This window comes from Protopterus annectens, chromosome 2.part1 (genome assembly GCF_019279795.1).
Source record: "Protopterus annectens isolate FY-2018-M chromosome 2.part1, PAN1.0, whole genome shotgun sequence".
In the NCBI taxonomy this organism is placed as follows: Eukaryota; Metazoa; Chordata; order Ceratodontiformes; family Protopteridae; genus Protopterus; species Protopterus annectens.
Window position 1 is genome coordinate 1,642,951,603 of NC_056729.1, and position 25,155 is coordinate 1,642,976,757.

Sequence of the window (25,155 nt, forward strand, 5' to 3'; positions counted from 1 at the left end):
TATGAGGTTTCTGTGAACAGTTCCTCATAGGCAGCAGTGTTCTTAGGGTTTATGGGGGAGTGAAACTTTGCCAGGTTATCACTTAATAGTAAAAAGTTAGCCTTAGAGTACTTCCTGAATCGTCCAGGGTTAGCTGAGGTTCCAGGTTTTATTTTTACTTCAAAGGAGACTATTTTGTGGTCTGACCTTACCAGAGAAGAATTGTTGTTACCCTGTATTTTCTTAATGAGGACCTTCTGAGGTCACTCCAGCTGTTGTAAGTGCCTAATCAAGTACATTCCAAATAGAGTATTGCACTTGATTATTGGTCTAATGAGGGCTGGGTACAGCGGGACTATAATTTCCCTGGCTCTGAATGTCACACCTTTACTTATAAGTTGTACCACACAAAATGACGTCCTCACCACTGTGGACACATGGCGGTCAAAATTCAGGCTACTATCTGAGTACCTAGATCCGATCCCTTACCTCTAAGTCTACCTTTAGGGGTGTGTTGTTAATGTTGGAATTAGAAAGGGTATTTGAGTTCCCAAAGTGTATAAACGTGCATTTCTTCATATTTAGTTTCAGAATGTGATTATGATTTATTTATTTATTTATTTTATTTTACATTTGTTGACTGGGATAGCCTAACTGGATACATGTCCATTTTCAGTAGAGTCCCAGGGAGAAAAGCTCCAAGAGATTACCATACTACAGACATTCTGATACTAGTTGTTATACAGATAAATACTACAAATGTCAACAGTTCAGAAATTTTCACAGTTTATACAAAATATTGTTGCAAGCATTAGATAAGATATTTTAGACTTTATATACAAAAGACTTTACTGGTAACTAGTTGTTATACAGATATATACTGCAAGTTTCAACAGTTCAAAAATTATCACAGTTTAAACAAATCTTGTTGCAAACCTTAGGTAAGATGTAGATTTTATATACAGAAGACTTTAACTAGGTATGTTAAATTATCTCTATTAGAATAAGATATAATTTTACTAAGGATAGGCCTTGATAGAGAACGACACAGACAGAGCAGGTATTAGGTCTTTAGTGAAGGTAACAGGGATATAGGATAAGATTAGTCTGGATTTGTACAGCGACATAGCCAATGGCTTTTAAGATAGAGTTTAAGATTGTGCTTAAAAAGTGTAAAAGAAGACAGTGATGCAAGTTCATGAGGGAGTTGGCTCCAATATCTTCCATCTGCATTAGAGAACAGAGCATCTCCAGCCATGTTAGAGTTACATGTTGATCTAAATAGTTTATTAGATGATACAAATCATTTGCCCGATTTAGATCCCCCCTGAAGAATACTTACACTGTTGTGGGATTCACTGATTGCTCCCAACTTGCAGTCACCTACAAACTTTGTCTTCCAGAGGCCTTCCACATTAGCGTTGGTGTCAGAGAAGTCTATTGTGAACAGGAGTGGTCCCAGCACCGAATCCTGTGGAACTGCACTATTAGCTGACCTCTTGCTGGAACATGAATCACCCCCTTTAACCATGTGTCCTGCCCTCTGGTGATATATGGATTTATGCCCAGTTTTGTACATTTACTTATAATACCCAAGTGAGAAATTATGTCAAATGCCATGTCCAGGTTGAGGTAGGTGGTCTGCACTATTTTACCCTCGTCCATGGCCTCAGTAACTTTCTGAAAGAAGTCCGACGATGTAGTAGGCATGACCTTCCTTTGACAAAGCCGAACTGGGTCAGGACCAGTGTTTGGAGGTTTCCTATGTCTTTATTTATCATGTCTATAAATATTCTTTCCATGGCCTTACAAACAAGACCAGTGAAGCTTATGGGTATGGAATTTCAGGGTTCAGTTGAAGGTCCTCCCTTATGTAAAAGGATGACCATAGCTGTTCTCCATTCTATCAGAACAAAGCTGGTCCAGAGGCTATGATTACATAGAGATCCTATTAGGTCTGATAGATCTTGATTTAAGCTATTTAAGAGGCAACCTGTTATATCGTTAGACCCCCATGGGGGTGGTGCAGTGTTCCTCCATACTTGTGAGTACAAGATCTAGGATGTTTATTTTCCTGGTGGGAATGCAGACCAGTTGCTCCAGGGTGTTTGAGTTCACAAAGTTGAGAAATCTTTGGGCCTGCATGTTAGTGGTTGTGTATGCCTCCAAGTTAATAGAGGGGTAGTTAAAATAATCTATGAGTATAGTACTTGGGTGGATTATGAGTGATTCAAGTAACTCTAGGTATGATAAATGGGTTTCCTGGATCATGGTGGAGGACCTGTAGCTAGCAAGATTATGGTACTGGAGGACCTGTAGCTAGCAAGATTATGGTACTGGAGGACCTGTAGCTAGCAAGATTATGGTACTGGAGGACCAGATTATGGTACTGGAGGACCTGTAGCTAGCAAGATTATGGTACTGAGGACATGTAGCTAGCAAGATTATGGTACTGGAGGACCTGTAGCTAGCAAGATTATGGTACTGGAGGACCTGTAGCTAGCAAGATTATGGTACTGGAGGACCTGTAGCTAGCAAGATTATGGTACTCGAGGACATGTAGTTAGCAAGATTATGGTACTGGAGGACCTGTAGCTAGCAAGATTATGGTACTGGAGGACCTGTAGCTAGCAAAATTATGGTAATGGATTTTTCCCATAGTCAGTTGGATATGGAGTAACTCAAGTATGTCATATTGTTTGATCAGCCTTGAGGTGAGCTTATCCTTTATGTAGATAGATACACCCCCACCGTTCACTCTTTCACATTCAATGAGTGGATGGAACATATGATAGGCATTTTAGCTATGCACTGCCTGATTGCTTTCCATAGCTTTAAACAATGTTTTGGTAACTGCACAGACATCAGCATTCTCCAAGTGAGGAGAACTTCTAGGGAGTGCAGTTTCTTTTTGAGACTCCTAGAACGGAGTAGTAACACCTTCAGCTTGTCCTGAGTAGATTTTATGTCGGAAGGTTTGTCTGTTTGGCATGGCCTAAAAAAAGGCAGTATAGGGGTGGATAATATTTTTGCCAATATACAAAAGCCTAGAGGTGACAGATGGGGACTTTTCCAGGAAAAGCAGTGTGGTCTGACAACCATGTCCTCCTAGGCTTTCAGATATTTGACCCCTTTGGAATGACACCAGTAGCTAGGCCAATTTTTAAAGTCGATCATTTTCTGTCTGTATTGTGGCATCCTCCTTGGAGACAGTAGAATGCTGCTGAATGTTAGTCTCATACCTACTTGTGACACATATTCTGAAAGTTCAGTCACCTCCCTCTTCATATAGGCCAGGGAGGTATGTCTCAGTTCAATCTCTTACGTGGATTATGCTACTTAGAGGTGAGTGACCAGAGTGTTTGTGTGATCTGCTGGATCCTGGCCCCAGACTATAACCTTCTCTTTATTCAGCCTAGTAAGGAGGACAGCAGTGTGGCTCAAAATGCAGTCACCTATGACCAGAATGTTGGGTAGTGAAATGTTTCGCCTTATAGGCTTGATAGTTGAGACAATATGAGATGTGGCTTTATGTGTTGTGCTGGTATGTGTTTTATTTGTGTGAATAAGTGGTTTCTGAGGACTGCACCTGTGAGACCTTTGAGGCTTGGGAAGGTTACAAGTGAGCACCTCCACATATATAGGTATATGTGTATAGTCCTTAGTAGATGCAATGAGTGGTGAGTGAGTCGCTGACAACCTGTTTGTTCCATATTGTGTCTGTATGTGAGAGTCTGGCCTCCAGTGACAATGTGTTAGCACATTTCTCACATACTGTATTTGTTTGTTGGAGAATTAAGCAGTTGTCAGTGTACGTGAGCCAACTGCTACTTCACCTCAGGATGCCATGGCCACCAAGCTAGAAACAGAGATCGTAGGAAGGTACCCATCTATGGTTGCCAGTCTTACTGTACTTGCAAGGGATAGGAGTGGAGGGTGTTTATAAATGGACAAGGGGATGCTTACATGATGTAATTTGCAACTTACCTGGCCTGTGATGATGCACAGTGATCAACCCAGATGCTCACTGAACAGTGATAGTCCTGGGTGCTGTGATCAGGTAATTCAGACCTAAATAGTCCAAAATGAATATGTAAGTGCTGCTCACTGAGCAAAGTAGTTGCTTATTGAGTACCACTGGACTGAGGTACAGTTCTAAGGTAGTTTTGTAGGAAAATTTAAACTTCTGGCATTTGTGTATATACAAGGCACCACTAGCTGCTGCTGCTGTGCAAATAGCAGCTTTGTGCAAATGCAAGGCTTTTTACACTCAGAATAAAACAGTTTAATACTAACTAAGCCCACGGGTCACCCAGATAAGCACACAATGAAGCTTCTACTGTATTTCCCACCTCATATGAATGAAATCAGCACTTTCCTGCCACAAGATTGCAGACAGACTTTCTTAATGTAAAATCACTGGTTTGGAGCCCAAGTGTTGAAGAACAACAAACAAATGCCTGTAACTAACTTAGCAATTCACTAGATACACTAATTAGTACAGAACAGCGGGTCTATGTTTAACCATCAAATAATATTTACATCAAACAGCTAAATATCGAACCCTAACCATTGAATGTTCATTCAGTGAATGTTGATTTCAGCAAAAGGGAAAGTAGCTAGTTGGGCATCACTTCCCTGTCTGCCCTTCTCCCCACTGTAGTGTGGTCTTAGGGTTGTAAATATAGGTAGGGGGGTGTGAGGGCATGGTGGCAAAGCACCCCACCTGGGTAGGTTTGAAATGTTGCATTTTTAGGATGGGAAAGTGCTGGCTAACTATTTACTTTCCCTTGTGAAAAAGTGAACATTTGCTGAATGAACATGCGATGGTTAGGATTTGATGTTTAGCCATTCAAAGTAAATATTATTCAACAGTTAAACATAGACCCCAGAAAAACAGCCCTTACAGCAGTTTGTTATGCATAGCATTTAAAGTATTCTACAGTTTTTTTTTTTTATTTGAACTTGCATGTTGAAAACGTTTGACACTTATTTGCTAGCATGTTCCTGTGATACCTCTAGACTAAGCCTGCAAATATTTTATAGAATTTTGTTTTGTAGCGTGAAAATTTGTTTGTTGTCCAACACTCAGGCTGTTTCTGAAACTGGTCCGTTTTGACCAGTACTTTACTTTGGTTAACAAATTTAAATAAACAAATAATATTAAATAATAAATAAATATATACATAAATGCTGTATAGAGTAAACACATAATGACTGAGACTCATAGGATAATTTCATTGTATGCAGAGCACCACTGATTGGGAATTGGCCATGAGCAGGGTTGCACAGTCCGGTAGTGATTCAAAGTTCTTTGATGCACTACAGTGCAAGGAGCACAAATGCTCAACAGGACACATATGCAAAACGATCGCCTAATGATATGCAAATGAAATGGGGTAGAGAAATGAGGTCTTAATAACATGGAATGCATGCAAGATTAACATAGTCGTGATTCGTAGTTGCACATACATAAAATTGTGCATTGGTGTTCACCTGACTATGAAACAGAATGGCACCTTGAAAATGTCAGAGTTACAGAAAATAAAAACGATGAATAGCAGCAACAGTTTCACAGTTGCATAGTTTAACTGTTAATGCCACTACTTCCTTGTGGCATGCACGAGGTGGCATCTGCTACGTAACAAAATGTTACTTCTAGCGGGTGATTTACCATAATTTCACTGATCAGGAGAAATTAATTTCTTTAGAGTAAATCAGGACATCACCTACATACAAGCTCTACAAGAATGTACAGCCATTCTAGACTAAAGTATGTATAGCTTTAACTGCAGGGACAATTCAGATTTCAGGTTTAGAATTATTAAGTGACAAAATGACAAAACTGTTGATGTTGTCTTGTAAAACAAATACATATGCTTACGTAATGTACAATTAATTTGGCAGAAGATGTATAAATTATTACATTACCTAAAATTTATTCATCAACAAGTATCCACCAACAATCCACCCGAGTACCATAAGTTAGCTGTCGATGTTCTAGCATACCCCATCTCAATACTCATAAATAGATCTGTTGCAAAAAACTATGTACCCTTCCACAGCTAGTGGAGTTTGACTTTATTGGCCTGAATTTGTCCATAAGAGACTTAAAAAGGAAAAAGAAGGAAAAAACGTGATGGATATTCCGAATTGCCATATAGCTGAAACACCTGATGTCCTTAATGGGTCATTTGCATATTACCCATGTTACCTCTATTGCAAGAAGTTTTAAAGAATCACACAGTGGAAAGTCTAGCTTGGCTAATTTTTCCTTTAGTTTTTACTGACTGGTTTGTCTTTGTGACCTTGTTACTCATTGTTTTAGTATGTACCCACTACCTGGAAAAAATCACATATTATATCACTTTGCAAAAGTGGATCAGCCATAGACCTCTGCAGCTACTGCTCCTTTGCAATTCCCCCTGCTCTGTTTTAGAACAATGCATACAATCCCAACTTTTAACCCATCTCATGAACAACTATATCTCCCCCATACAGCATGGCTTTCAACCACACCACAGCACAAAATCTCTGCTTAATTACTCAGAAACCATACATACCAACAGAATCAATGATAACTTAATATCCTCCCTGTTCCTGGATCTGGCAACAGCATTTCATAAAGTAGCCCACCAACTCCTAACTAATGAATGATCTTCCCTGTCAGTAGGTTATTCAGTTCTTACTTGGTTCTGCAGATATCTCTTCAACAGACAACAGACTGTAAAATGCAAAGAGGACCTATCCCCCTTCCTCACTGTTTCTGTTGGTATACAACAAGGGTCAGTTCAAGGCCCAGTACTTTTCAATACATTCACAAATAACCTGGACAAAGTCAGCAAACCTGCCACCTTAGTGCAATATGCTGATGATGACACCATCATCTGCTCAGCCTCAATGACTCAAGACTCCATCCGTTCCAGAGAATCATGGCTAAAAGCTTGTCAGCTAATCCTAAATGCCAAAAAAAATGCTTTTGACATCCAGATCTCTTTAAACAACCACTACACCTTTTAATATTACCTCAACAAGCAACAACATAGAAATTTTAACAAATACAAAACTTCTATGAGTCATAATAGACAATAACTTAAACTTTGACCTGCATTTCACCTAGACCATCAACAAAACTTACCAAAAACTGGATTCCTCTACTGAAACAAACCCTATCTCACAGACTCATCAAGAAAATCCTTAAAATCATCTTACCTGTTCCCCTCCCTTTTCTATATATCACCCATATTAACCATATTTTAAGCCACCCTACTAAATAAATTAGACGCAGCTTTAGCAAAATAGCCAAATTTGCTGCTAGTGCATCCTACCGTACACACCATTGCTCAACACTAATGCATCCTACCGTACACACCACTGCTTAACACTAATACATCATACCATATTGCTTAACAGTAATGCATCCTACCATACATAACACTGCTTAACACTAATGCATCTTACATACACACCACTGCTTACCACTAGTGCATCCTACCATACACACCAGTGTTTAATACTAATACATCCTACCATACACACCACTATTTAACTTTAATATATCCTACTGTACACACCACTGCTTAACATTAATGCATCCTAATGTACACACCACTAACACTAATGCATCCTATTGTACACGCCACTGCTTAACACTAATGCACCCTGTCATGCACACCACTGTTTAACACTAATGCATCCTATCATACACACCAATGTTTAACACTAATGCATCCTACTGTACATACCACTGTTTAACACTAATGCATCCTATCATACATGCCACTGTTTAACACTAATGCATCCTATCATACACACCACTGCTTAACAATAATGCATCCTATCGTACACACGACTGCTTAACACTAATGCATCCTACCATACAGACCACTGCTTAACACTAATGTATCCTACCACACACACCACTCCTTAACACTAATGCATCCTACCTACACACCACCGCCTAACACTAATGCACCCTACTGTACACACTGCAGCTTAGCACTAATGTATCCTGCCATACACACCACTATATAACACTAATGCATCCTACCATACACACCACTGTTTAACACTAATGCATCCTACTGTACAAACCACTGTTTAACACTAATGCAGCCTGCAATACACACCACCATTTAACACCAGAGAAGCCCAACTGACTATAACTACCCAATCATCTTACGTTCACTTAGCTTCAAGTTGCCCACAAAATAATACACAAGCCACACACATGACCTTCTTTGTAAAACATTTTCAAGCACTACTCCCCACCATGTTGCCTTCGCTCAGGTAATCAGAGCCCACTAATACCTTCCATATCCTGTAATAGAGCCGGAGATTCGCTGTACTTATCCTGTGACACCAGGCAGGTGTCTTTAAGAACAGCCTAAAACAGCACCTAAAGTCCTCCTGGCTTGGTTTTTGTTCACATCCTGACTCTCTCTCTGTCTCTCTGTCAGATCTCAAGACTATCACCAGTCTTTAACTCTCCAACTCTCCTACCTTATACTGTAAATTTAAACAAATCCTTTCTATATTTGTAACTGAACACTGCTTTTCATCACTCCTTTGTAAATGAAATTTGTATTTTGTTGTATATGTAAATGCAACCTGTTTATTATTGCATAACACTGATACAGAAATTAAATTGTATTAATAACTATCTTGATTCTATTGCTTACTGGATTATTCTAGAAAACAAAACATTTCTACTGTTAGGAAACTGTACAAATTCTTTATAACTTTCGTAATTTTTGTAACTCTAATGGAGCTTTTCTCCCTGGGCCTCCTCTTAAAATGGGCCTGAGTGCACATTTGGACCATCCCAGTAAACAAAAGCAATAAATAAATAAACAATTTATGTTACTGCACATTGCTTATTTGGCTCCTCATAAATTGGCTACAATGGATAAACTGCTTTTTGTTTATTCAATGTGTAATAACATCTTGATCACTAAGTTATTACTTAACTTTTGGACTTGTAACTCTATTAAAAATATTTGATCTCAGTTTCATTAGGTGTAATATTCAATAGTGTAAATGGCGTAACTGTATAAAAGTTGCCTTATCTTCAAGTTTCATGACTGTGAGTGATATCACTGTCCTTTAGGGGTACATTTGAAAATATTTCTCTACAGAATGCTGTATCTAAATATCATTGGTAAAATGTTCTCTGACCAAGAAATGGATAGGAAGAGAAAAACTCTCAATTATGATATGGGATACAAAAGCAAGTTCTTCCAAAGCAGTAAGTCTAACAAAACATCGTTCACACTATGTAGTTTTAAATGAGTTCTGTGTTAGATACAGTAGTGTTATCAAATTATTTCTAAATCAGATATAACACAGGCAGCAAAGTAATGCATAAGCCAGTCACATTGTTTCATGTCTGGCTTCCCAGTTTGATTCTTTCTCAAGGTGTCTTCCGTATACTTTCTTTTCGATACTATGTTAGCTTCATTTTATTGTACAATGTAAAATGTCTTTATTGTGCAATGTAAAATGTCACTTATTGTTCTATGTGATGTTTTGTATGTGGAGCTTTTCCCCCTGGGCCTCCGCTGAAAAGGAATTGTGTCCAGTCGGACTTTCCTGGTTAGCAAATGTAAAATAAATAAATAAATGTTAGAGTCTACTGCATCATGCCATGTGGTTAAAATGAGTTAATAAAAAATAAGTTAGTGGCCTGAGTGAAGGGGGGCGCTGCTTCGCATCATCATGCAGTTGTCTTTTTTCTTTGTACCCCTTACATTGTACAACAGCCTCTAAGGTCACACAATCTCAAGCAAAGTATGGAATTTTCACTAAAATAGTCTGTCAATTGACTGGAAATTAGTTGGCAATACAAATCTTGCATTTTCATTTATCTGTGTTTCTATTAAATGGGGAGGATCTGCACCTTCCACAAACATCTCAAAGAGAGACCAATAACTGAAATGTTGAGTTTTTCCTCTGTGGCACTTGTTTGTGTGTGTGTGCATGTTTGTGTGTGTGTTTGTGTACATGTGTGTATGTGTGTGTGTGTATGTGTGTGTGTCTGTGTGTGCATGTTTGTGTGCATGTTTGTGTGTGTGTTTGTGTGTGTGTGTGTTTGTGTATGTGTGTGTGCGTGTTTGTGTGTGTGTGTGTGTGTGTGTGTGTGTGTGTGTGTGTGTGTGTGTGTGTGTGTGTGTGTGTGTGCGTGTGTGTGTGTGTGTGTATGTGTGTGTGTGTGTGTGTGTGTGTGAGTGTGTGTGTGTGTGTGTGTGTGTGTGTGTGTGTGTGTGTGTGTGTGTGTGTGTGTGTGTGTGTGTGCACATAATGCTCATATTTCTATAAATATGGAAGTATCCTTTGCTGTCATAACTGTCAAATAATTATGTCAAATTTGTAAGGTTTTTTTTTTTTTTCAAACTGTAAATATTTGTCCTGTTAACTTTACTCTAAACATTTTGTCTTGTTAACTTTTATGTGGAGCTTTTCTCCCTAGCTTCCTCTGAAAATGGGCCAAAAACCCAGTCTGACTTCCCTGATAAACAAATGCAATGTAAATAAATAATAAATAAATGAAATATATACATACATACATATCTCAGCTAGCATGTAACAGGACTGCTTAGCTTCATAAGAAAGTTCACAAAAAGAAAATCAAACTGTTACGGACAGTGTGTGTGTACTTTGAATGGTTGCTGAGATATTATTACGTTGTTTATAAACTATTATAAAATTAATATTTAATGCATTTATTATGACTTATAAAATCCAGTTTAATGTCTAGAATCAAATGAATGCTGCCACTGTAGACAATTATTTATGCTGAGCAGTTTGCATATGTTTAGTAAACCTTATGTCTCCAGAGATATTGAACATTTGTTGAAATGTGAGGATAAACGTGAATAGTTTTTCACATGGAAATTAGCAGTTTTTGCAACATTTCATATGACAGAAATATTCTGGAAGACGCTTCAATATCTCATTAAGCATGCCACTATCCAGATCTCTTTAACATGTTGAAATATATGCTTACCTGATAAGTGAATGTGTGTCCAGTATGGTCCACTGAGAGTATTAGTAAGTGAAATGAGAGGAGGACAAGATATCGTTCACATACTTCCTGTGAAAGAAAGCGATGGAATAAAGGACATGTATACAGCACAAAATGCAATGTATTTTATTAACTGCTCACTTACATCACATTTATCTGACAGCACAAGGAGCCAGTAAGCATATTTCATCTCCACCTTAACAGCATGAAACATTCGACCTCCCTTTCACCCCCTACCTTCCCTCTCACTCTTTCACTACCTCTACCATGTCACCTTGAATGGCTCAGTGCATTCCTTCTCCATGCTTTAATATGGTACTTCTTTCCATAGGTCCAGAACTCTGTGAAAACTGATCTTGTCAAATCCAGGGAGTAATTAATCCCTGAATCAGCTTCCTCTTCTCCCCCTATCCTTCCTGTTCAGGATGACCTGTTCATATTCCTGTGATACAATCTTGTACAGCTCTATCATGTCCCCGTGTCACTACTGGTCTTTACTGAGAAAAGTTTCAGCTGCTCTGGAAATATCATTTAGGCCCTTCTAATGTCCCATTCTGGTAGATTTCCTTTAGATTCCTTCTTGTAACCTAATGTCTTTTTACTTGGTAGGTCTCCAGAATTTATTACAGTACTTAGGGTGTGACCTGACCAGGAGCTGTTAGAGCAAAAACATTTCATCTTTGCTTCTGGAATTTCAAATTGTCCTCCCCCCACCGATATATGGTAGCAGTTTGTATACTCATGTCCCTATCTAATTACTCTAATCTTGGAGTTTAAGTCCATTTATGCAACCAGAAAACAGTGTTCAACAGGGTGATAAAACACATTTCAAAAACAAAACTTACACCTGAGTAGTCCAAAAATGAAATTTAACTCATTCCCCTCCAGTAAAGGTCTTTTGAGTGTGTACCTTTAACTCCTAGTGGGTGTGGCTTAAGCCTTTAAAAAATGAAGTTATTACCTTACAATTCTAACAAATACTCATTGACAGAGGTCAAATATTAATACAGGTGTTTGCTATCATGTATGCTTCAAGATAAAATATTCTGATGCCTTGTATGTAGCATAGTTTTGGAATTATTAATGCAAATATGAACAAGCAATATTTGACGCCTAGAGGCACAGTAGGAGGTGACTGCAGAAATGCCTGGAGGTGCACTCAGCTGTAATGAGTCCATACACAAATATACACATTAACTGCTTTCATCCCCAGAACAGGAACTTCATCAGAACAAGTAAAAACCATTTCTTAGTCACATCCTGTTAAAATAATACACCCAAGAGACACGATACAAAGTTAGATATGGAGATTTCTTTAATTGTTTTAAATGAATTTGTGCATCTGGTAGGGTGAAGTGACTGTTAATTTTCTTTGGTTATTTTGTATCAGAGAGACACATGATAAAAAACAACCAATGAAAATTAACTCTAGGAAGGCATCCAGCCTATCGCCAGGATTTTGTCCACAAATTTCCTACTAGTGATATTGGGGTAACAGGCTTGCACTTCCATGTCTTTTCCTACTTTATCCATGTACTGGGGTATCCCGCTTGCAGTACTGCATTCCTCAAGCATTTCTACAATGTCTAGTGATCTGGTTAAAATTACTCTTAGAGGATATGCCAGAACATCCGCTAAATTCCTCATGACCTTTGGAAGTAACCCATTTGGTTCTACAGCTTTATCTTACTTAAGGCCAGTTAGTCCGTCCTGCATCTCATAGGTCCTTAGGTTCATAGGTTCGTAGATAAATACTAGGCTAGCTATCCCTGAGGGCTATTTTAAGCCGAGTCAGTTTTTCCTCTTGGGGAGAATCAAACCCCTGTACTTTTTGTCTGTGAGGTAAGCACATAACCTTTAGCCCAGCTTCTCTGCCTCTACCATGGTCGTTAGCCTATTTTCATTACTCTGCTATACCTACTTCCCAACATGACTCATTCCCTTGCTACATTTTCTTTGTGAAGGTTGAAACAAATTATATAGTAAATTTGTCTGCTTTTCCCAGGCTTTCTTCATCTAAGTTCAATCATTTGTCACCCTGATCACATCTGTCTTTTCAATTCTTCTTTATGCTGCATACCTAATCTGAAAAAGCCTTTGTTCCTCTTCCAAAGCCCTTTCACCAATTACCTTTCAACGTCATTCTTTGCTACCCTGACCACCTATTTTTCTCTTCTCTTAGTCCTCTTGTACGTTTCTCAGCTGAGTTCCTGATCATTTTCTGCCCTCTGTATACTGTATAACTACTTATTTTTCTTTCAGTCCATTTGAAACATCCTACTGTCTTCCATCTCAGTTTAAAGAAAACGCATTGAAATGATCTTTCCAGCGCAGTGAGTGCTTTTGGCCTTTCTGGATTAAGATGATACCTGCCCATATCACGCATGATTTGCCAGATCTTACACAAAATTTGTTTGAATTCCAAGCCTTTCTCCTTTGTACACTACCAAATCATATAATTTCCCATAATCCTGTCTTTCCTTAGTATGCTAATTATTAGCACAGGTGACATGTATGAGAATGCCATATTCAAAGTCCCACTCTGATGCCTGTCATAGCTATTTTGATGTACCATAATACACACACCCATCCCTTTTTTTATCAACTTTGGTCACGTCTTTCTGTGTTTTATTAAGTCTAAACCTGGAGGCAGTTTCACTGCAATATGTTCTTTTCCTTCTCTCTTGAGAAAACGTTTTACCCCCCCCCCGGTGACTATGACTCTAACTACTAAAACTGTATTGCCACTGGTTATTGCCCTCTTCACTTTCTGCCTCCTATCAATTATCAGCATTTAACCCTTTCTCCCATATTTTTCTACATGAGGTTGGAGTGTCCCATCAACTGTCGAGGCCTTCTCTTATGTAAGATGTCTCTTGTCTAGTTGTTATCATTTCTTCTTGCTTCTCTGTCTCTCCCAGGTTTATTTCACCACATTTTCTGCTACTTTCCTGCACATATTCCCAGACCGCCATAATCTATTCTACTTGACCTTCACGATTTTGCTCTAATGTCTTCATTTCTTTGTATGTCCCATAGTGTGCATCCTATCATCCATCTCAGACACTTTATCTCCACCAACTCCAGCTTCCACAACTGATCTGCATTCACTGCCCGGGTTCTTTACCTTACAGAAGTACTCGTTGCACCACTGTTTTGTATGCCTTATCTTTTCAAGTTATTTGGCATTCTTCGGTCACACGCTACCCCCTGACAGTTTGTGCCATATGACTGCAACATCTCTGATTCGAGCTTTGACCTCTTCATTCAGGCTTCCTTTCACATCAACCATCAATCCCAGGTACTTGAAGCTATTAACCTGTTCCACTGTTTTCCCTTCTATCTTAATTATCAGCTGCTTATAACTTCAGCATTTTCTGCCATGCCAACTGTTTTAACTGTACTCAGTTTCATTGCATGTTTATTCATTTTTTGTATTCCATTCTCCTGTTTTATCTATTTATCTATCTATCTATCTATCTATCTATCTATCTATCTATCTATCTATCTATCTATCTATCCATGTGTCTCTTTCCTGACTGTGATAATCTCACTAGGCTAGTAGCTTTTTTCTGGGGGGAGACTTGAGGAGGTATTTATAATACTATTATTTATAATACTTTTATTACTATCATTCATTGAAGTTCCTGTTTAGGGTCTGCCTGCTCATAGGTTCATAGATTAGTATTAGGCTAACTGCTTTTGTGGGCCATTTTAAGCATAGCCAATTACCCCATGTGAGAATCGAACCCTACACCTTGTGTCTGCAAGGCAAACACCTTAACCAGTATGCCAACCTAATACTATATCATCTGCAAACAGCTTTGTTGATGTCTCCCATCCTGTCTGTTTGCTAATGTTTGTAATGAACAGGACAGTGTTTATAGGACAGCACTGAAGAGGTGGACTCTGGGTAAGTGGGGAGAGCCAGACAATACAGTTTGTCCAAAAGAGACTGTTAATCAGGTTATTCAGAAAAATAAGGGGATATCAGAAGGCTGGGACAGTCAATAGTGCAATGTGTTTAAACTAACCTTGCAAGGGAGGATAGTGAGAGTGTACAGGGAAATAAAGGAAACATGCAATTGTAAAGTAAATGTGATAGAAAAAGAGTGACAGCTGTTTCAGTGATGTCTGTGGATGGAAGATGCTGATGGAAGGAAGTTCAGAAATATCAAAATAAAAGTTCAGGGGGGTTGAAAGGATATTAAAACAGATTCAGAGCTTAGTAGAAAGGGGGATATGTTTGTGGGTTAAATGGGAAAATTATACAAAACTATTAATGTGGAAAATATATACAGGACTTCCACCATGGGTTCGTTTTAAAACATCTCATTATATTTATTGCAGGTATAGACTGCCTTATCAATACAACCATTTAAGAGGGAGTAGAAGACAGAGGTACAGGTAGCAGCTTTAACAATAGGATCCTTCAGAGGAGGATTACAGCAACATGCATTTAAGTCATCAAGTAACTGAAGAAGGTTTGCTTCTAAGAAGTCACTGTTATGGTCTGATTTAACAAGGCAGGATGAGCCATATGGAGCTATGCAAGAAGTGGTCATATTTGTGAGGACTAGTTATAGGATACTAGGATCTCTAGTGCGATGGCGAACTATTTGTGAAAAAGTTAGCATTTACAATGTCAAGGAAGAGCTGGCCATGGTGGCGATTGGCAGTGTAGGTCAGACATTTTATTGATGAATAGTTGATGTCTCCCAGTAGAAGAGGGAATTGTTATGGCTAGACTTTTATAGGCCCTAGGCTGATAGCCTAGTACCAACCTATGAACATATGTTTAATGGGAGTTCCAGCTTATGCATTAAGATAGCTATCATGCTCAGATGGGGTTAAATACTACATTCTATGGCTAGCTATGAAGTGGTAGTCAGATTTTTTTATTTTGATTTGGATTTCCATGAGCTCAAGTGTGGTGTCTTAAGGAATCTCACATGAGGTGGTGATATCTTTGGCAAATACTGATTGCCATTGGGTCCGAAGACATGATAGGTGTTATACCCAGGAATAAAGAGACTGCTTTCATTGCTCTGAAATCATGTTTCTGTAACTATACATATATGAATGTGTTCCGATTACAGGAGTGCCTCAAGTTCAGGCAGCTGTTAAGATTCCTGGTACAGCTGCATTAATGTGTTCCAAATTAGAATTTACTAAGTTGGAATGGCCATCAGGTGAGCTTTGCCTAAAAAAGACACTATGGGGACAGCAAAAGCTTTAGTATAAATGCAATACCTGGACATTTTCTATTGATCATGCCATATACATCTGGCAGCTAATTTCTCTAGGGTTTTCCCTGTCTTTTTGAAAACTAAGCTTCCCTTTATTTTAAACCCTGTTCTAATCATGTTTTGTACATTCCCCATGGGCCTCTTTTTTATTCATGATTTATTCAGATTTTCTTGCTTTCATTTCCAGTTCTTCCTCCTTTCCTTGAGATTCTTCTCTTTTTTCTCACTTAATGTACCTCTTTGCTCCCCCCCTTGATGTCTTCCATATATTTAATTTTCTATCACCATTCCATGTTATGTCTCACTTAGCTTGCAAGCAAACCTGTGTTTACTCCTCTGTAGCCAAAGCCATTTCTCCTTGCTGTTGATTTACATTCATACTGCAGGGACTCGCATCCCTGCTGCCAGTAGGAGCTGTCATGTTTACCTCTCCCCACCTCTATGTTAGGGGCATTTGGAAGCAATCCATCACCCATCTCCACCACCCCTATGCTTGGAGAGTTTGTAACTAATGTTCCATCATCTTTACCACCCCCCATGCTTGGAGAGCTTGGAATTGATGTCCCACCCTCTTTCTACCCAGGATTTGAAAGCTCCCACCTCCTTATACCACCTCTGAGTTAAGGCCATTAGGAAATGATTTTCTGCCTTCCCACCACCTTTGAGTTAGGAACATCAAGAACTGAACCTCCACCCTTTCAACCACCTCTGTATTAAAAGTGTTAGGAACACACATATGATATGAGCATTAGGATGTGATTGTCCTCCCTTACCCCCCCCCCCCAGAATTAGGAGCATTCAAAATCAATCTTACATATTCCCACTACCTCTGAGTTAGATGCATAAGGGACTGATCTTTCACCCATCTACACTGCTTCCAAATTAAGAGTGATAGGAACAGGTTAAAGCTGTTAGGCAGAAAAACCTTTCCTTGTAGGTAATTTTGGTTGGAAGTACATGGCGGAAGTGAGATTCAGCTAAAAAAGACATATGACTGTTGCAGATTCACTGTGAGCACATAGAAGCATGCAGCGCCATGCATACAGCTTGACTAAAACTACATGATGGGAAATAATGTCCGTCAACTGCAAGGCACCTAGATTCAGCAGACAGTAGGATGGGTATCAGCAGAAGAATGGTTAGCGGGCATGCCAGTGGTCAGTGGCAGTGAAAATGCAGTGTACAATGGACGATGCCTTTATTAACGGTGTATGTGGACTCTTACCCCCTTTGCATGTGTCTAAAGAACATTGTGTAAAACACATACTGGAGCATACATCTGGCTCCAGTCGAATACATGATTTTCTCCAAGCTATAGCATATGTCTACATGTTGAATTTATGTAGATATCTACTGCACACCAAGAACAACACACATCACTCCCTGCAACCTGATGGACTTGGTTGCTGAAACTGTGAGTATGGTCTGCATGATTCTCTGTGCCACCCCCCCCCCCCCCCCCACTGTGAATTTAGTCTTTCCTGATGAATTTCACTCCAGCATTTGTCCTCAACCAAATGTACTGCAGAGAAATGTCTAGTCAGCTAAAGGGCTGAAACCCATTAGGAACTGATATTACACCAGCCACTATTTTCTGATTTAGGAAGTCCACTATCTCCAAAATATGTTTTGGAAATATTCCTTTGATCTATCAGCATATACCGTGTAAAGGCTGTCAGCAGAACATCACCCTCCAGTAATATTTATGCTTTGGTACTATTTCCTGTATGCACATTTATATTTATGCATGAATTAAATACATCATTCAGTTACTGATAATTATCCAGGGATGTTGTTTTTGTCTCTACTCTAGTATGATTATCAAGGTATGGTTACAAATAGACTTTAGTTTCACCAAGTTTCCCAAACCAAAATGTATTGGATTTCAAATGGCATGTAGCCAGAAGCTCTCTGATTCTGTAATTATTTTAAAATGAATTAAAATGATAATAATATATCAGCTTTTCCTACTGTCTGCTAGGTGTTTTCTTATTATTTTTGTTCTGTTACACACCTGTTTGCATTTCACTGCAATCTATAGACACAATCTTCTCATCCTTTAATCTACAGACACAATGAATTTATAAAATCTGTAGGTACATTTCCCAGTACTTTATAATGTGGCATTCATTTAAGACTGAGAACAGAAGGCACAGAAAAACAGCGTTTCGGTTAGAAGGAAAACAAGCATATTACTGTAGCTTAAGGTAACCAAAGCATAAAATGAACACTATCCAACAATTACGCTTTTTGGAAAAATGATGTGAATGCAAAGTTATCGGCGGGTATAAATGAATTATCATTTTCACATTACTGGGTTTCCAGGAAGCAAGTGTGATTCAAACAGCTGTGTTTTCACACGTCTCCACCCCTCTGGGAGGAAATGCTCTCTGAGAAATGCAGGCAAATACTGTCATTCTCAGTGCTGTTTCTAGTCTAAAGCAATACTGCATTGTGTTTCAGCTAGGAAGGCAAATGTTAGTGAGTGCAATAAATTATTTGTATAGATAGCTTTTCATTGCCATTTGTTAACAACAAATATAGCTCAGGAATTTCGGGATATGTTTAACATTTGTTTTAAATCCAGTGAAATGAACATTTTTAGACCCTTTTTAGGCATTACCTGGGTCACAAAGAGCAGAGATAAATGCATTGGATATCAGTAATTTACAGAAAAAAACAAAGTGGTATGTTTTCTTGGAGAAAACCAGAATGCACACAGGAAATTCACTCTGACAAAAGTGAGAACATTTACTAGGTTTCTGATCACTTAGGTAAAGCCCACACATAGAGCGGAACTGAAAGCTTCACAGAAATCAACTTTTCATATTTAGAAACAGAAACTTCTTCTCTTGGCATAAGGTCTTAACAGAAAATGTAGTGGGTGTATGTAAACATTAACATGCAAAATGAAGAATAATACAGTTTTACCCAGATACTGACTCTGAAACTCAGGAGAAAGCATGTCTTCCTTTGAAGCTAAAAAAGCAGAGCACTGTGTTTTCTCTTCTCATGCAATGTACTGGAGCTCAATTTGTGTTCTATTCCCATGCAAGATAATAGGGTTCATTTTTAAAATACTGACACAACAGCGCAACATAAGTGGGTGCTACACTCCTGAGCATATGCTGTCCTTTGGATGAGATGGGAAAAACACATCCCATCTGGCCAAGTATGTGACAGCTCAGATGGGTGCGAAAGATCCCACAGTTCTTATTAAAATGGTTAACATTATTTCTCAATTATTCTGGATAAATTTCCTTTAGGGAGTATGGATAACACCTCTGAAAAGAGGCCACGTATCTAGCTGAACTAAACCAATGAACAAAGTGCAATTTATTTATTTATTTACTGCCATTTGATTACTGGGAAAGTCTGACTGGGTAGGAGCACATTTTCCTCGGAGGCCTGGTGAGAAAATCTCCAAAGTATTACAGCATATTTTAAAAACAATAATTTTACAGTCTTTAACAATAATACAAAAAAAAAACAGTTTAAATAATTATGCTAGATTAGACATAATATGGAAACATTTGTTAAGAATAGATACACGCTATATGCCAATGATTTAATAGTTAGAGAAATTTTAGTCGGTTTACAGAGAAATTAAAGGTACGTTAGTATAATACAAACAGGAATTGTAATATGAAGTGAGAGAAAAGAAGGCTTATTATATATTTAGACAGAAACCAGGGGAGAGAAATTTATAGAAGTAAGGCAGTGAGTGAAGAAGGGAGAGTAAGTAGATGTAAGGTATGAACAGGCATTTGTCCGCATTTAGGGATACAGTTTATTCTGGTGTTGAGGAAGAACAGCGACAGCTTTTGGCTAGGAAGTTTTTACAAATGGTTTTAAGGATGGACAGGAAGGTGTTGACCTGATGGATAGAGGTAATGGATAGAGATAAAATCTTGATGATTGGATGGGAAATGGGAAATTCACCCCGGGGATCACTTCTGTGGCTCTGCTCGACAGGGGCACAGGAAAATAATTTTCTTGGGTTGCGAAAGCCAGGGTACATTTTTTGGCTAGGCTTGTATGGGCCCTAGGGCCAATAGCCTAGTACCTACCTATGAACCTATAAGGAGTTCCAGGCCTTAGCAACCTGGTACGAGTACAGACAATACCCAGCAGATGTGATAAGTTTGTAGACAGGAGGTTTTGGTCATTGGATCATAACGACTAATTAGAAACATAGTTGTATAGAATGATATTTAGTGCTGGACAAGCAGATGAATTCTGGATAATTTTAAAGGTGGTAAGAAGCTGTGTTTATGTTAGTTGATGGGGTAGTTCTAACCAATTTAAGCTTTTTAGTGCTATACAGTGGTGGGTTCTGAAAGGGGTATTTGCTGTAAATTTAGCAACTTTGTTATAGAATTGTTCTAGTTTTGATTTTTGTGATGCCTGAAGTTTAGTACGGATGGGAGCACCACAAAGAAGTGTGGGGGAGGTAGGTACTGGAACTACAGTGTTATTTGTGCTGGTTTGGCTCTATAAAGCATCCCTAGTTTTTGATGAGTTTTTCTTACACTATTTTGTATATGCAAATCGAATTTAAGATTACTATCCACTATCATCCCTCATAATTTGCCATGAGATGTAACTTCAGTGGTTGTATTATCGAAAGAGTGGAATTTAAATTATGTTTTTTTCATGGAAGAGTGATTTGGGGAAAAAAGTAGTAGTTTGTTTTCTTTAGTGTTAATCATAAGTTGTGAGTTACAAAGCCATGTCTCAGTTGCTGTTACAGCTTCCTGAGTATGTTTTGAAGGTGTGACATGTTGTCAGGTGTCCAAATTTGTGCAGAGTCATCTGTGTACTGTATTAGGGAAGCCTGTTTTGTGGAAGTGTGAAGGGTGTTGGTGAGAATGCTAAAGAGGACGAGACTAAGGAAAAAGCCTTGTGGTACATCACTAGTGACTGGGAGGTTTGCGGAGAGGTTGGAGTGTCATTTTATTGATGGATACCTATTGGGCAGGTAGCTTTTCAAGCAAAGAAAGGTGGGCTGAGAGAGACTTAATGAGGGCATTTTTAAGAAGTTTGCTGTGATAAACTGTATTGATGGCTTTAGACAAGTCTAGAAATAAGGAGGAGACTAGTTTGCAGTTATCGCTACCTTTATTGACAGTATCTATAAAGGTTAAAAGTGCAGCTTTAGTACTTTGGGAATGACGGAAGCCATGTGGTAGGGAGATAGGAATTTTTCCTGCAGGAGAAAGTTTAGCAATTGTTTTTCAATACATTTTTCAAGTATTTTGAAGAGAGGAAATACGATTGCTATAGGTTTAAAGTTAGTAATGCCTGTTAACATCAGTAATGTCCTTTAAAAAACATATCATGCACAATATTTAAATATTTAAACGTTATTATGGAAATGGAAAAACAAACTGTTGCTACTAAAGAAGCCTCAGAAACCAAGCAAAACATATTGTTATTGACAAAGTATACAGAGTAAAACTTAATGAAACGATAACCGATGTTTACTGTTATTGTGCAGGAAGAAAACAAGTTCAGTATATGATTCAGAAACAACAACGGAAAACCATTACCTGCCGATTTGTTTCTGAGCACTAACGACATGCAAACAAGCAAGAAAACATTAAAAAGGACTGGAGAAAGATTTTTAGAAAGCATGACAGTACATAGCAGTGACAATTTATATATATATATATATATATATATATATATATATATATATATATATATCTATATACAGTTCCACTAGGCTAGTAGCCTCTTTTCAGGGGAGGTTTGAGGCGTAGGGCGTCTGACAACTTCCTTTGGTAGGTGCCATGGGATATTTTACATCCACCTGAGCTATCGCCAACTCAAGCAAATGAGGCCTCAGCTTAATGTCTCATCCAAAGGACAGACAGGTGACATTTGGGCAACTGACTAGTGTCTCGCTCTCCAGGGAGACCCATGTCCAGTCAACAAAATAATTTAATTAAAAAGAAAAAAAATCTTTGTTATGTTCAGCACTGATAACTCATTTTAGTTAGCTTGTGTACTATATATAACAATTGCTATCAAAATGCCTTTGAAAAAAGAAACAGTTAAAATTATAGACATTGTGAGTATTTCTTCTACTTGTGCATACACAGCATAGGATAATGCCATTACTTTGTTTATTTGTTTATTTATCTTTGTTTATTATTCTTTACTTAATAAATAAATAAATGGCCACCAATGATCATTTGTACAGCACCACAAGATCCTGCTCATTGCCCTCCCATAATTCATTGGGAAGGCAATGATCAGAAAGACCATGGATATTAAATAGTATACTAGAGAGTTGTGGACTGCTGCAGACAGATGCATATGGTAAGGTGCAGTAAGTATTTTTTTTTTATCCCGGCAAGCAACTAGCTATAACGTTGAAAGCAGCATTCTTGGGGTGGTACTGCAGGCTGGTTATGGAAGAAAGCAGTTTGTCTGAGCAGTTTAAAATCTAAATTTCTTTCTGGTTAATATTACTATGTAAAATAAAGTTGAAACTGTAGCCGATTTTGTAGACAGTCACTGACATTGCTTCATGTTTTGGCCTAGGATCACAACAACCACCTCTTAGATCACATCTCCTCTTTCAAATATATATGTCCCTGGTAAGACTCCCAACTCAACTTCCACCTGCTTTGTGAAAAATGTACATGTAAAAAATAATCCTTTACTTTTCTGGGCACAAAAATCCCTTTTTCTTTAGACTCCAGCAGACCTGCAAGAAGGAAAGGGATCCTACTCCATTAACTCAAATTCAACCCCCATCTTGTACCAGCAGCCTCTATTAAGGACTCAACCACTGAAACGAAAAATGCATAGATTTAATATGCATCCCAAAAAATGAACACAACTGTATAAGACCAAAAAAAGACAAACTAGCTCCAAGTTAACCAAAAGCAGATGCACTCCTGAGATCACAACTTTTCAAACTCCTACATGAACATACTTCCCCTCTTTTAATCCCAAAATTAATAAGCCATGCCCCCACATAGAACTTTAGAGACTTGAAACACTCAGCCCCTAAAACACAAATCCCACTCTCTAAGCTACATGTCTTTCACCATGCATTCTCAGTTAGGTGGCCCAAACTATAGCACTCCCTCCCACCTGAAATGAAAGACTCATCCTCTTATTCCCAAGTTTTGTTCTCTACTAAAATCACATTTAGTTGACGAAGAAGAATGTTCACCTCAGATCATATCACTTATGTCTACCTTAACTCTTCTTCACTCTAACTCAATTACTATGATCCTGTCATTCTTTTCACATCTCTAATTTATTGTAATCAATTGTTTTAAATGTTGTACAAATTGCAAATTAATACATTGGATTTACAATTTATCCTACTATTTATCCAAGGCAGTACTCTACCAATGTACTCTTTTACTGTCAATTATATGTTGTTGTTATTGTACTGTTGTATGCTTGTCTGTTTCGTATGTCTGGTCAATTTTTGACAGCAAACAGAAAATTAAATTGGTCAGAAATGATCAGTGCTGTACCTCAGTGTACAAATTCAAATAAATACATAAATAAATAAACTGAAGAGGTGCTGGCTGTGGATGAAAGCAACTTGCCATCTTTTGTTTGATATTTTCAAAATATGGATGATAGCAACTTGTTTCAGTTTAGAGTTGAATTGCATTACTTTCTGGCTAGTATTTATCAGTGAAAACAAAGTTAAAACTGGCCCTGATTTTGCAGACGGCCCATGACTTTGCCTCTTGTTTTGGTTTGTGCCCTCTACAAAATGTTTGAAATTCTCTGTCAAATTGTCACGTATTGCAGCCTCTTTTGGCTGGGTGGGAAAGGGCTGTGGATGAAAAGCATCTTATCCTGTTCGTATTTGACCGTTTTAAAGGGTGGATGGTATCACCTTGCTATTTGTTAAATTTAAAGTTTGACTGCATTTCTTTTTTTTATTAGATGTGCGTAAAAAGAAAAACAAGTTGAAACTACCATTAATTTTACCGACTGCCCCTGATTTTGCCTCATATATGCCTCATAAAATAATTGATTTTATGGCACATCATTGAGAACTGCAACCACTAAATCAGGTAAGGAGGTGGAAGAAAGTGATTTACTTCTTCTTGTTTCACCATTTTAAAATCAGGCTTTACAGGTCTATTGTGCATTTGTGTGAAATATGTTGGAACATTTATTGTCTGGTAACTATGAGAAAGAAAGTTAAAGCTGCTACTGATTTCACACAATGCCTATTATTTTTTTTTTACTTTCCCTCAGACAGTTATGGGTTTATGTCGTGTCATTGAGGATCAGACCCATATCATGGTCAAATGGGGGTCCTAGGCAGAGTAATGGACCATGGTCCACCCTTCTTCCCCACAACCGTTCTAGTATCTCATTACTTGGCTGTGTCTCCCCATTTACTATAAACATTGTTCAAACTTGTCAATGTGCTACCATTAACCTCTTTACTTTACATTGTTTTCAGACATTCGTATAAAATCTTTATTTCAAATTTTATAGCGCAAACATAGATGGCTGTTTGCAAATGAAAACAGAACAAAATAGTTTCACATTGAAAAGAGACCTAGCATGAGCAACAATAGACTCCTCTTCCCTTGAAAGTCACGTTCATTGAAAATGCATCTGGCCAGTGGCAAATTATATGTATATTTATGCCCACAGACATCGATCAAAGCTAGCAATCATAGCTACATTGTTGAATACATCTTTTCCAGATGCTGGTGTCAAGCAATTAACAATAATAAGGACCAGTGCCATATATTTAATGTTATGAGGAAATAAATTACACATACTTTAATGTAGTTTTGTATGAATTACATGGCATTGTATAAAGATCACTAGCATTATACCATAAGATGCAGCCACATATAGCATATTTTAAATAAAAGAGCATAAGAAATATCAGCAACC

The 25,155-nt window shown here is 38.1% G+C and overlaps 1 protein-coding gene across 1 annotated transcript in view; it reads right to left on the bottom strand.

Annotated features, from left to right (window-relative positions):
* LOC122795004 (rho guanine nucleotide exchange factor 7-like) overlaps window positions 1-25,155 on the bottom strand; it is a 925,778-nt gene that overhangs the window by 599,256 nt on the left and 301,367 nt on the right. The window contains exon 5 of the mRNA XM_044063590.1: window positions 10,985-11,071. Coding sequence (XP_043919525.1) covers window positions 10,985-11,071 — 87 coding nt within the window. The remainder of the gene's footprint in view (window positions 1-10,984; window positions 11,072-25,155) is intronic.